Source organism: Silurus aristotelis (genome assembly GCF_946808225.1).
Source record: "Silurus aristotelis genome assembly, chromosome: 12".
NCBI classification, from domain to species: Eukaryota; Metazoa; Chordata; class Actinopteri; order Siluriformes; family Siluridae; genus Silurus; species Silurus aristotelis.
Window position 1 is genome coordinate 15,103,177 of NC_139585.1, and position 14,158 is coordinate 15,117,334.

General features: G+C 35.9%; 1 protein-coding gene across 4 annotated transcripts in view; it reads right to left on the reverse strand.

Moving 5' to 3' along the window:
* Nucleotides 1-14,158, reverse strand: part of vti1a (vesicle transport through interaction with t-SNAREs 1A) — a 105,757-nt gene that overhangs the window by 90,254 nt on the left and 1,345 nt on the right. For all 4 annotated transcript variants that reach the window (XM_083555994.1, XM_083555996.1, XM_083555995.1 and 1 more), the window contains exons 2-3: nt 7,157-7,215; nt 6,193-6,303 (exon numbers count right to left, since the gene is read on the reverse strand). In XM_083555994.1, coding sequence (XP_083412120.1) covers nt 6,193-6,303; nt 7,157-7,215 — 170 coding nt within the window. The remainder of the gene's footprint in view (nt 1-6,192; nt 6,304-7,156; nt 7,216-14,158) is intronic.

The window sequence follows — 14,158 nt, forward strand, 5'->3', positions numbered from 1 at the left end:
TTTGAAGGCCGGGGAGTGACTCTGAACTGTTATTTCTTTAAGGCACAAGAGCCGATTAAACTCAATATTAAAATACGGAAGCATTTCTAATGAAAAATCAAAGGCTTTTTTTTTTCCTCCAAGTCTTCCGGTTTCTCTCTGTGCCGTTCTCTTGTACACATTAATGGCAGTCTGGGAAAGAGGCAGGCGCGGGTGTTAGCAGAGTCGACCCTGACTCGTCTGTGCTGCAGAAATCAATAATGAAGAGCCGATGGGAAGGGAGCCCGGCAGAGCAGCCAGGGCTGGACCCACTCTCATCCCAGCATTCTCCTCTGGCGTGCAGTGGGGATTTAAATGTGCCTCCCCGGGTCAGCACCACAGAAAAGGTGAGATTAGAGGAAATGGAAAAGGGATTTCTGAGGCACAGGATACCTGGCGAGCAAGGAACCAATCGCCCATTAGCCTGTGGCTACCTACATATGGTTCACTGAACCTTCCAGTTCCAAGAGAACTTTTTCCTATATGCCTCCCCCATGCCTTCCTCTTTCTCTCCATCTCTCTTTTGGAAACACACTTTTAACTCTTCCTAGCTTCTGCGGTGGCTGATCGGTTGACCTTACAGTGTTGTCTATTCTAAGAGCTACCTACAAGTCTAGTCTGCTAGTCAAATGTATTTGGCATTATTGCTGTGTGAAAACACTCATGTCCACACGTGTATTGATCTGCTATATAAGCGTATTATGAAGACTTTCTATAGCATGATTTTTGTCTGGGCTGAATGGTCAAGTCATTAGCATCAGAATGGAAAACAGGCAAAGGGGCTTAGCTACATTGTTAATGCTATACATTCTATATACCCTTTTTTCTTTTTACTTCATTATGCATGCAATATTTAAATGAGATTTGCCTCACACAGGAGCATTATACGCATAACCCCACTGGACTTAACTTCATCCACACTTTAAAATAAGACTTGTGAAGGTTAAGAACAAATATATGCAAATATAAGAGACGCACCCTAAGGGTGTTTTTTCCCAGGCCATAGGAGGAACTTATTAGCAGACAGCATGCTTTCACCACTTTCTTAAATGCTCTTGCAAACGGTTTCCAAAATTGAATTTGGCTGCTTCTTCAAGCAAATATAGTTGCATGGTGTAAACTTCAAACGACTCATAAATGCTATCCAATATGTAAAGGAATTGCTAGCGTTTAGCTTTATTCAGAAGCGATTGGTGATAATGGTGTAAATTCAATGAAGTTATACAGAGAAAACTCAAGAGTTCATTACAGAGCCCAAACTATTTTGACTCTACTGAAGACGAAAAACAAAGGACACAAAAACAGACTCAGAACAAAACCAGTCTACATTAATAAGGAAATGATCATGTTAGATGACCTTCCTGTCGATTCCACACAGCAAAACTTAATCAGTTTATACACGCATCAAAATAAAAAGAATGCTAAAAGACTGCCTCGGCCTTTAATCCAGCAAGCAGAAATCTTCTCAGAGACATGCTTCAAGATATCCTTTTACACAGGGCTTATTAGAGGCATTTGAACTTTTTAGAAAAGTAAATGAAAACTCAAATCAATAAAAAATATCTTCTTTTTTGTAAATGAATAGCAAAAAAAAAAAAAAACGAAAAAAAAAAAACAACAGATGTCAATATAGCTTGCCACTTGTACATTTTCTGGCACTCGTTACAGGATATATATTTAAAAAAGTAAGCAAAAATAACAAGTGATACTTAATGTATTTTATAAATACTTCATGATTTTCCATTATTGAGTCAGCTGGCAAAAAGCTGTCACTTTATGACTTCGGTGAAGTAGAGAGCAGGAGAGCAGAGAGGTCTGCTTTATCTCATGCTCCCGCTCTAAACGGTGAAGTGTCCCGTGTGTCCTGCAGATCAATAAGGATATACTGACATAATGAGGATAAGTGCTACAGTGATTAAACAATGAGGCTTAACACATTACCCGATATAGTCTATGTACATAAAGTTAGAGGCATTTTATAAAAATGATTATAGATTTGGAAATGATGCAACATGAATGCATGAAAGCTGCAGTGTTTTGAGTGGTTGTTAGTTTGCTGGCTCAGTGATAGCATCCCATTTCTATTAAGTGCATCATCTCCTCATTTCCAGCCACGGAGGCCTGATTTTCCTCTCGGAGTGACACAGGACTTCACCTCATCAACCTCCTATCACTGCGATTACCACATGCACCACGGAGCCACTAAATCACACTTTTACACATTTCCCTCGATTCCCTCAGTGAGTACACTAGAGGATGTAGAGTACATCCTTAGAGGAAAAATACAAAATAAATGACAAAAGCACAATCTGTCATTCTGGAACTCTTAGCTCAATCATTTTGAATGCTAAAAGCTTTGATTATTGTTACTTGTGCCATGCTTCATATGTTAGAAAAAGCTAATAAATCTGACAAATATTAAGGATTATAAAGTGCGGAAACTATTTATTTTCTCAAATACATTGCAAGGGCAGCACCGAAAAATGGGATTTTAAAATATCATATATATATATATATATATTTTATTTAGAAATACATCCAGAGCAATCTCTAGCAATTCTAAAAGTGACTAAATATTCAGCAAAATCACTGTTTTTAAAGGTAATTAAAAACATGTTAAATAGACATTTTGAACCTATTTGTATAATTTATGTATCTCCATTCACCCTTCAAGTATACAAAGAACAAATAAATGAATCCACATTTTTTTAGAAATATGCTGAACGTACGGCAGTATTTAGCCATGTGTTTAACTGCAACATGCGTAATATCTGCATATTATTGCGTGAATCCCTGATAGCTCACGAACACTTATATAATCTGCTATATTAATTGTACCTACGAGATATCTGCATACATCTATTATAAAATCCGCTTGTATATTTTAGGACTTGTATAAGTCACTGTTATAGGGTGTTCATGCCAAATAAAGAATGTGTTATGTAATGTTATTGATGCAACCATGAATATCCGCATGAAGATCATGTAATACAGTGTTAGATTTGGCACTGCAACAAAATCCTATATTTTCATTGTATTTATGCTTTGGAAATTTGTGAATGTTGCGGAATGACTATGTATAAACACTGTATAGAAAATGTACTCCAATTATCTTTAATCACTTATAGACAATATCAAATTCAATGAATTTATGAATGTGGGATGTGAACGAGAGGTTGTATATAAAATGGTGCGAGCAGGGATCTGTAGTTTACTGCTTTTTTTTTAATGTTTCTGGTTAAATTGTCATTCTACAAGCAGCTTCTACAAACCAGAATGTATAGGCCATTCCTTGGTTCCAAAATCGAATTTTCTTAAATATAATAATAATGATAATATTAAGAACAATATGGAGAGGTAATCTTGTGTATCAGTGGGTACCAAGAAGAGGCTCTTCTAATCCACAAATTCCTTTATACTTCCAAACTCAGATACAGCGTCTGTTTCCAAAATGTACAATACAATGTCGCCATCTACTGGTCAGAAAATAGAAAAAATATTGAGGGTGTCAGAGGGTGTCTGAAAAGAAGTGATTTATTTCCACGTAATGCCACGCTGTTTCCTTTCATGTAGGAAAACAAACTAAGGCTCAACGTAAAAAGTGGAAAGCTCTGATTTGTATTTAACCTCCAAAACATTTGAATGATTAGTGATGATATTGGTTATAATTTATATTTTAGAAAAAAAAAATAAAAAACACTACACTCATGTGCAAGGTCATTAAAAAAACAAAAATTGGGAATCTGTGCTTAAGCAGAAACCCTACCCACACACCTCATGATGACGGGCTTATGAGAGAACTTGAAGGTGGTGAAACTCTGCTCCTTTGAAGATTTGCACTCTATTTACCCAACTGGCTTCATTAAATTATGCCTCCATTACGGTGCTCTTCTGTCAGATCAAAGGCATGACTAAGAGGCATGTCATTCAGGCCCCGATCCCACAGACTTTTAGCATGACCAATCACAGACAAATCACCTTTTTTTCCCCTTAACACACTCTTTTCTATGCCAGCATATAGCCTCCACAGGGCCTGGCTTTCAGACCCGGTGTCCCTTTATCAAAATGAAGTCATCATCAAGCACACTCGCCTTTGGCATGTCCTTCTGATATGTTACTCCCTTTTCCCCCCATAGAAGAGTGGCAGAGTTGCTAGGTCAACCAGTCTCCGTCTGCTGCTGAACAGGAGGCTGAGTGTGAAGAGTAGCAATAGCAGGAGGACTTCAAACACGGGTGAATGACTGGATGAGAGAGAGGGGCAAAGCAAAGGAAGCTCCGGGAAGACCAGATGAGGGGAAGGCCAGGACAGGGCCCTTGATTTCCCATGGAAGCACAACAAAGACTCCTTTTTAAAATAAAATAAGCGATGGCCTTTTTCATGACACCTCTTAGAAGTGTGCGTGCATGTTCACATCGAATGGCAGAGAGGATAAGCCATCCGCACTAAAGCATTTGGCACTTCTGAGCACCCTGCTGAATCTCTCAGCTTTGGGACATTTGCTAGGGCTTACTATCAACAGTAGCTTCAGGGGGATCTTTTAAATGCATACTGAAACCAAATCAAATTCTAAATCAGACTTATTATTATTACATTAAAAATGGGGGCTGAAAATTTATATTATATATACACTATATATATATATATATATATATATATATACACACTATATTTAGTACAGACCAAAAGTTTGGACACACCTTCTCATTCAAAGAGTTTTCTTTATTTTTATGACTATGAAAATTGTAGAGTCACACTGAAGGCATCAAGGGCTATTTGACCAAGAAGGAGAGTGATTGGGTGCTGCACCAGATGACCTGGCTTCCACAGTCACCGGACCTGAACCCAATCGAGATGGTTTAGGGGTGAGCTGGACCGCAGAGTGAAGGCAAAAGGGCCAACAAGTGCCAAGCATCTCTCGGGGAACTCCTTCAAGACTGTTGGAAGACCATTTCAGGTGACTACCTCTGGCTACTTTGAAGAACCTAGAATATGACATTTTTCAGTTGTTTCACACTTTTTTGTTATGTATATAATTCCATGTGTTAATTCATAGTTTTGATGCCTTCAGTGTGAATCTACAATTTTCATAATCATGAAAATAAAGAAAACTCTTTGAATGAGAAGGTGTGTCCAAACTTTTGGTCTGTACTGTATGTATATGTGTATATATATATATATATATAAACATAAAAATCAAGATACACACATTGCCAATTTATGCAGGAACTGACCTGAATGTAAAGAAAAGAAACTAAGAAATGTAAGCCTACAGTGTAAACAATTGCACGTGTAAAAGGAAAACAAATATCCACAAGTTTAGCTTAAAGGGAGATGAAATGAATGCTGACTGTAATGTGAAAGCCCTGCACAGCAAGTGTTAATTGCATGATAATTAACCGCAGCATCAGTCATGCAAAAGATGTTAAAGATTAATCATTAGCCAATTAAATGCCCGTGGTGAAGAATGTGAGGCCCCTCTCAGGGAAAAAAAAAAAATATCTCACTCAGATCTAAGCAATCAGTCTCAGACACAATCAGATCATTGGAAAGAGTTAACTTTCATAAATGTTCTCGATTATTCCACACCTATTTGTCACTGCTGCTGCCATCTGGCATTGATATTAAGAACACCTGAATTAGATACATAGAGGGTTTGAACGCAGGATTTAGATGAAGAAGGACAGGAAAAGAAAGGAACTGTATTGTACTGGGTTTTAATGCAAGTTTAGGTTTTAGACAGATTAAATACTCATATTTCCACAGATGGCATAATGACGAAATTTGTGTTTTCATAAGAAATAAGTACATGTCCGAACACAACAAACAATAAATAACAGTGAAACAAGACAAAAAAAATAACAGTTTCTGAGGGCAAGGCCTTCATAAAGGTTTGATGTGTGTAGGTGGGTTTTGGGCGGCAGGTACGATTTATGAATAACTAAACAAGGACATGCAGGAGAAGCACAGCCTCGTGCTCCTCAGGCCCAACACAACTTTATAAACACACTCAGAATTAGCCTCGGTAGACACCGTCGACCTTCAAAGAATTGTGTTTTTAAGAGAGAATACACTTTTTTGGCTGCGATTGTGAACACGGCTGCGTAAACAAAAGCCGTAAACAAAGCTTTACGCGCCATACAGTATATGAGTGGTGTGGGGTGTGTTGTACTCACAAAGTCCTTCTCGAGCTTCTCCACCTCCTGTTTGTAGCTCTTCAGGCGGCTGTTATACATGGCTCTGCTCTGGATGGGAATCTCTCGCACCTCCAGGTCCATCTGCTCCAACTGCGCACATCACATTCGATTTTTTTTAACTCGTGAAACAACTACATTGTGTTTCACAAAAAAAATACTAAAAAAAACTTTAGAACAGAAGAAGAAGAACAGAGAAACTTTTAAAAGGCAAAGGGAAAAAACAAAACAAAACAAAACAAAACAAAAACATTCCCAGACTAAGCACCTACTTCTGTCAGAAAGAAAAATTTTCTACTGTTTAGAAACATGATTTTAAAATCTCCTTTAGTTTCTCATTTACTCAGATAAACTTTCCACAGCTGCAAGACACCCCGAAACAATACTGTTACTGCAGAAATACAGTCACAAATTTCTTGGAACTCATTTACAGCCAATTCTCCCACAAACACAATGTTTAGCAGTTTATTACATCTGACTGCACAGGAAAGTCATCAATTGGGTACAGAAACCGAGTCTCACTGCAGATCTTGTAAATGCTCTGGCTCTTCACTGACAGCTACTGCATGCATCCATGTCACATCAATGAGTATAAGCACCCCCCAACACACACGCAAACAACAATCCCTGTGGATTTACAGCGTCCAATCAACAATTACATGTCTGAACAAGCACAAAAGCAATTTACGTGCATCACGTCCTTATTTCTTTTTAGCACCGCACATGACACCTTTCTCCAGTAATGGCAGGAAATGTGTCATGTGGTGTCAGTTAATTCTGTATTATGAGGATGTGATCACACTGTTAGCACAGAGAAGCCTTCAGCCACATAAAGAGTGTCTAATGTCACCACTGACATTACAGATGTTGTTTATGCAGGGGATTTTTCACCCCTTCAACAAATTCATTATTTAGAAAATGTGGAAATTACTGATCAAAGACCTACCAACTCTCTGACTTCCTCGAGCTGTTTGTCGACATTTAGAACCAGCTGCGTCTTGTCCTCTGAAAAGGAGGAAGCAGAAAACATATTGATCAGTTGATGGGAGAGCTGCACTTCATGACAAGAACCCTACTCTCCACATCAACCGGGAAAAAAAACAAGGCTGCATTTGAAAACGTATTTACTTATTTGTGTCATAGAAAGAAGTCGTATTTGATGTTTGCTGTTTCTCCACGTGTAAACATCTTTGGTTGTATGTGGAGGAGACTTGTGCTAGCTTGCAGAGGAAGAAGATAAATTTCACCAAATGCTACTTGAAAGCCATTCATTAACGTCAGGATGTGGCTTGTTTGCAAATCAGGACACAAATTAGAAGTATTATATATATATATATATATATATATATATATATATATATATATATATATATATATATATATATATATATATAAAATAAAATAAAAAAAATAAAAAACACACACACACACACACACACACACACACACACACACACACGGAAAAAAATAAGCATTGGTAACAATCCATACATACAAGGAAATCAAACTATACCTGCCCATAAAAAAAGTTATGTCTAATGAAGTGAAATGACACAGGGGGAAGAACATTTCACCATTAACCAGCCATGACCTGGTGCTCCTCACAATTCTGACAGAAGAGTGAAAAGAATATCAGAAAAGAATAAGAGTTGTCCAAGAGCCAGTGACCACTTGTGGAGAGCTTCAGAAAGACCTGGAATTAGCAGGTACAGTTATTTCAAATAAAACGATAAGTAATGCTTTTAACCGCCATGACCTGTGTGCACACTCATCAGGCAAAACTCCACTGCGGAAGAAAAAGTATGTTGAACGTATTTAAAGTTTGCTGCACTACATTTGGACAAGCCTGTGAAATACTGGGAGAATATAGTCTGGTCAAATAAGACCAAAATGTAACTCTTTGGATGCCATAATACGCACCATGTTTGGAGGAAAAATGGCACTGCACATCACCCCTGAAACACCATACCAACAGTTTGGAGGTGGGAACATCATGGTGTGGGGCTGTTTTTAGCATACAATACTGGCACACTTCAATACTGGGAAAAATAAGTATTTGACAGATCAGCATTTTTATGATTTTTATCATAACTTGTATACTTAAATGTTCTAATTTATTTGTATGAATTCAATATTTGGCTTGATGGCTACATCTGGTGGAAATTGTGTGTCAATAGGCCACTTAGAAATCCCCTAACTGATAAAAAAAAAAAAGCTGATGTGTCAAATTATTATTTTCCCCGCTGTAATAGAAGGAAGTATAAATGGAAAAATTTACCCAGACATTCTTGATATAAAATCTGCTGCCATCTACCAGGATGATGAAGATGAAATATGGTGGACATTTCAGCAAGACAATAATCCCAAACACACAACCAAGGAAACTCTAAATTGGTTTCAGAGAAAGAAAATAACGCTGCTAGAATGGTCCAGCCAATCACCTGACTTGAATCCCATTAAAAAATCTATGGAAAGAACTAACGATCAGAGTTCATAGAAGAGGCTACAAAACCTTCAAGATTTGATGACTGTGTGTGTAGAAGAATGGGCCAAAAATCACACCTGAGCAATGCGTGCAACTAGTTTCCCCATAAAGGAGGCGTCTTGAAGTCGTCATTACCATCAAAGGCTTTTGTATGAAGTATAAAATGCATTGTGTTCAATACTTTTTCCCTGTGTCATTTCACATTATTACACATAACTTCTTTTACTTGTCATGTTTTATTTACTACTTTAGATGAATAATAATAAATTAATATCAGTTTTCAAAGATATGTATGTAATTTATTAGTACAAACGCCGTTTTAAAATGTTACTCCAAATATTCGAGCCACTTGCAGCTTCTCGCAAACTATCAGATTTTTCGCCAGTTACTCTCCGTCCGGTTCCTAATGAAAAGTAACAAACTATCGCGGTCGCGAGTGTCAAGGTCACGAGTATCGAGGTTCCACTGTATCCAGATAGATTAGATTAGATTAGATAGATAGATAGATAGATAGATAGATAGATAGATAGATAGATAGATAGATAGATAGATAGATAGATAGATAGATAGATAGATAGATAGATAGATAGATAGATAGATAGATAGATAGATAGATAGATAGATAGATAGATAGATAGATAGATAGATAGATAGATAGATAGATAGATAGATAGATAGATAGATATTCACACAGACAGTTAATTGCCGGATGTGTATTTCATGTGGGATTTTAAAATTTCCAGTAATAAAAAAGGAAAAAAATTGTTATACGTGCGTAAAGAAAGGACTTCGACAATAAATGTATGTTGCGTTGACAGTTTTAATTTTGCTCCTTTAATATTTATTAATATTTTTTATAAAAACGGTCAAATGAAAACTCATGCTGCAATAATAAAATTAGTGCCGTTAAAATAACCTTGCGCCAATGCGTTATTAACAGGACCGTTTTGACAGCCCTAATATACGTGTTTGTGTGTGGACATACATACATACATACACACATGCAGAAAATATAATAATACATGGGAAGAATAAATAAAGCAAAACTAGTGCTGCCTTAAAACTAAACGCAGGAGAGAGAAAAACAAAAAATCCATTAACCAGTATAAAAGCAGATGTCGGTCAATACAGTCAAAACAAAAGTACACCCATCTTTTGTTGGACATATATCCATTTTTCAAACCTAGATATAACCTCAGAGCCCACACAGTAAACAGCCTGGGGCAATTCTTTGTAAGGTGAGCAGACAAAGGCTGTTCTATACAGAAGCAGTGTAGAACAGACTGAAATATGCATGTCCCTACTGGACATGTACTGGACACTACCAACAAGCCCAGGAGATCCACAGACTGACCGCCAGACAACATGTAGTTAAACTTTTCTTACTAAAGGTGTGTCTTTACGTTTCCGCTCAATTTTTCATGGCATTTGATTGACAGACATTGTTGTTCTGGGGATTCTTTTTAAATGAGGAATACTCATTTAAGTTTAATGGAAGGAGAGCACACATTCTCCTTGAGTTCTTATTTAAAGCTCGGGGTTTTGTGCTGTACATAAGACCTAAACAGAAGAACGTCTATTTGAATTAATGAAGTGAGCCAGCCAAGGACATTTAATCTGTCCAGCATGTTTTATCGGGGTCTGCACATGTGATATTGTGTACTACAATTACAACAAAAATAGAGGTTTGTTGATGCTGGCTTCAGGAGATCAAACAGAGGGTCGCCAACAAACATATGACGGAAGGGAAGAGATTCTTTATATGCACATGCAATGGATAATTTAATTCATGAATGAAACTTTATGCAAAAAAAAGGACAATCCTGGCTCTGGGTGATGAGAAAACATTAATGTCTTTGTTCACATTCATTGTGTATATTTAAATATGTTCAGCAGCTGGTGGTGGGCTGCACTGGCGACAAGTATCCTGTTTTTGCCAAGCTTAAACACAAAGTAACAATAGACCGCTATACAACACAATGCACATTCTTGCTCTGTTCAATAATCAATGATACAAGCAAAAAAAAATAATCCACAGATTTGCAATGTACTCTAGTAAATGATTTAAATGAGAAATCTCCCTGTAGTTGGTTTTCTTTCTACATAGCCTTTATCATTATCTGTATTATTTATTTGTAATGTGCTATATACATTAATAACAATTACTGAAATAAATAATCAGTGAGTTACATATTATACAAAATAAATTAAATCAAGCATAAAGTATGTAATAACATTAACTATCATTAGTATTCAAATTATTTATCACAAAAAGGAGAAATTGCATCACTATCATAATGTTCAACTGAAACCTTATTTTAGTTGTGTTACGCAGCTCTGATATTTAGGAAAACTATCATTGTTCTAAGTATATTATATTTAATATTTATATTTAATATTTTGTGCTTTAGGGGTGCTGTATCATGGCTGACCCCAGCTTTCTTGTATAAAGTACCTTTCTTGTCTTTACCATTCAAAAATTTTGCTGCAAAATAAACTAAAGATTCTTTCCAAATTCCATGTATAAAATCATAAAATATTATAAAAAAAATTAAATAAAAAGAGAAAGCAATTTGAAATCAATAAAACTGAAAAATAAGACAAAGAATTGCAAAATAAGACTGCTATTTGTCACACGTAATGCAAAAATATGGAAAATTACAAAACATACAAACACTAAAGAATTTTAAAGAAGCAAGTCATCAAATAAAAAACAATGGGTGCCTAATATCCTCCATCATTCCAAATAATACACAGTTTTTTGGGTGGAATGAAATCCAGCCCAATTTTTGTGGCTCAAAATGTCCAATGTACATCATGCATGTCAACAAGTTAAATGCAGAAGTAGCCACATGCACTACTGCAACATTAGTGTCTGTGTTATTTTTCACTTGGACATGAAATATTATCAGAAATTTGCAATTTAGTTGTACAATTCCATTTGTTCACATTTGCAACCCATTGACCTTGTTTAATAATAGCACCACTGTTAGATGAGGTACATTTTTCCTCCAAAAAGTAACACAGTAAACAATGTTTATTATTAGATTTATATTACTAAATTGAGGCAGCGTTATATTTTAATCATTACTTTCAGTCAAAAGATTCAAACTATGAAACATTGAAACATTTACTATGAAATATGTAACATGGCCAGTTGCTTGTTGTCATGAAAAATGACAGAATTCTATAGTGCATTGTTTATTGGTAAACAACAGCTAAATTGTGTTTTTTATTATTAGTAAAATGTTATACCACTAAAATGTATACGAGTTATTTCCTGTGCTATGAATTCCCTTTTTATTTGCAACAGCGTTTACTGTAAACAGTACAGTAATAATGTAGACACTACAGGTTCTATAGCATTATAGCCTAGTTACTAAGCTGCTTTGGGTGTTTTAAGCCATGAGTCATTAACTAGCTGAGAATATAAAGAGAAAAATAGCAGCTTATCAGCTCGGACAGTGGGATAATTAAAGATTTACACTGGTGAATTCTTACATTTAACAAGTTTCAGGGATTAGCACAGAAAAACTTAACATTGTGTAACAAGAAATAGCACAAAACAGTACGGTTTGATAATGCATTCTGTTTTTATATGATTTCATCCAAAATGACGGAAGAAACTAAACAGAACAAAGTTTAGATTAATATGCAAATGACTGAGTTAAAAATTTATTTCATAATGCAGAAAATGTTTAAATAGACAAAATATACTTTTATGGTGGTCATTTATACTTTGGAGCCAAGAATTTAAAATCACTGTGTAAACTAATCTATTATATGAATGTGTCATTAGGTGTATTCTGATTGGTTAATCCTGTTTAGAAGATGATATGTACTGTATATATAAAATATGATTAAAAGTTAAAAGAAATTGTTTGATTTTTCCTTTTTTTTTTTTAATGGACATAACATCAAAATCACTATACAAGACTGTTCTTTGTCACATATATGATCAACAGCAGGTGACAAACTGGTGCAGCTAGTTGTGTGGAATTTCTATGCGTTTTCTGCATAGGTTTAATCCAAATTCCCAAAACATTGCAGTCGGTAGATTGTCTCTAGGTATGAAGGATTCTTTAAATTGTGTTCTGCTATTAAGCATGCATTCTCAACTCACACCCAGTGTTCCTAACATATGCTCCATACCCAGCATTACCCTGCCAGGATGAAGGAGTTACTGTAGATGAATGAACGAATAATCAATAAAGTTTGGGAAAGAAATATTTTCCCCTAGCCACTCCTCTACCTACATGAAATCTGTAATTCCAAGCACAGACAGACAAATCAAAGAATCAGTCAAAACTGAGAAGGCAAAATCTTAATCACTTCTCACTTGCACAACAGGAAGCTAAAACATGACTACACCACCAATTGAACCCTGGCTCAGTTTTGCAAATGCACATTAACTGATAGAGACAGTTAAGTGTAATGCTCAAGCTGTTTAACAATTATCTTTGTACTTTGATTCTTCCACAAAGCCCAAAACGATAATGATGTTGAATGGTAATAATTTTGTACATGTTTAATAGAGGAGACTGACAAACAGAATAAAATATTTAATTATGTTAAGATAAACTTTAAATATTAGGTTTGATTTACTTAATGAGAATATTGTTCGAGATTTGATGCCCAAACAGCTAAATCACTGACCATCTTCAAACGGCGAGTAAAGACCTACCTCTTCCTAAAACACTTGAACTAGCATTTATTTTCCCTTGCTAAAAAAGTGCTATTATTCTCCCAACAGAGTTTTAGGCTGATGGTATCCTAAGTATGCAACCTAGTGAAGCAGAGAGGATTTATTTATTGATAGGGAGTTCAAAGCACCTTTGTACGTTGTTCTGGATAAGGGCATCTGCCAAATTCCGTAAATGTGAAATGTAACTGATTTCAAGTTTCAGTTCTATTGGTACAATTATTGCCTCGTAATATTCAAGAAACCATGTTGAGTTTCTCTGGACTACTTCTAGAAGGACACACAACACTGAAAGTCAACATTAAAGTGTGACAAACATGCAAAAAAAGAAAAAGAAATCCAGAAGGGGCAAACACTTTTTCACACGTGTGTTTTTTTGCATGTTTGTCACACTTTAATGTTTCAGACTAACTAATTTAAATATTAGTAACACAAGTGAACACAACATGCAGTTTCTAAATAAAGGTTTTTATTTTTGTGGGAAAAGAAAATCCAAAACTACATGGCCCTGTGTGGAAAAAATGTTTGCCCCCTAGTTGTGCCACCCAACAAAGAGTCTGTTGCAGCACTGTGGAGGTATTTTGCTCCTCTCATCTATGCAGAATTGTTGTAATTTACCCACATTGGAGGGTATTCGAGCATGAACCACCTATTTAAGGCCAGAGCATCTCAATAGAATTCAGGTCAGGACTTTGACTAGGCCACTCCAGATTCATTTTTTCAAGTCAAGACAAAGTCAAAGTTAATTTTGTTTTTCTTCA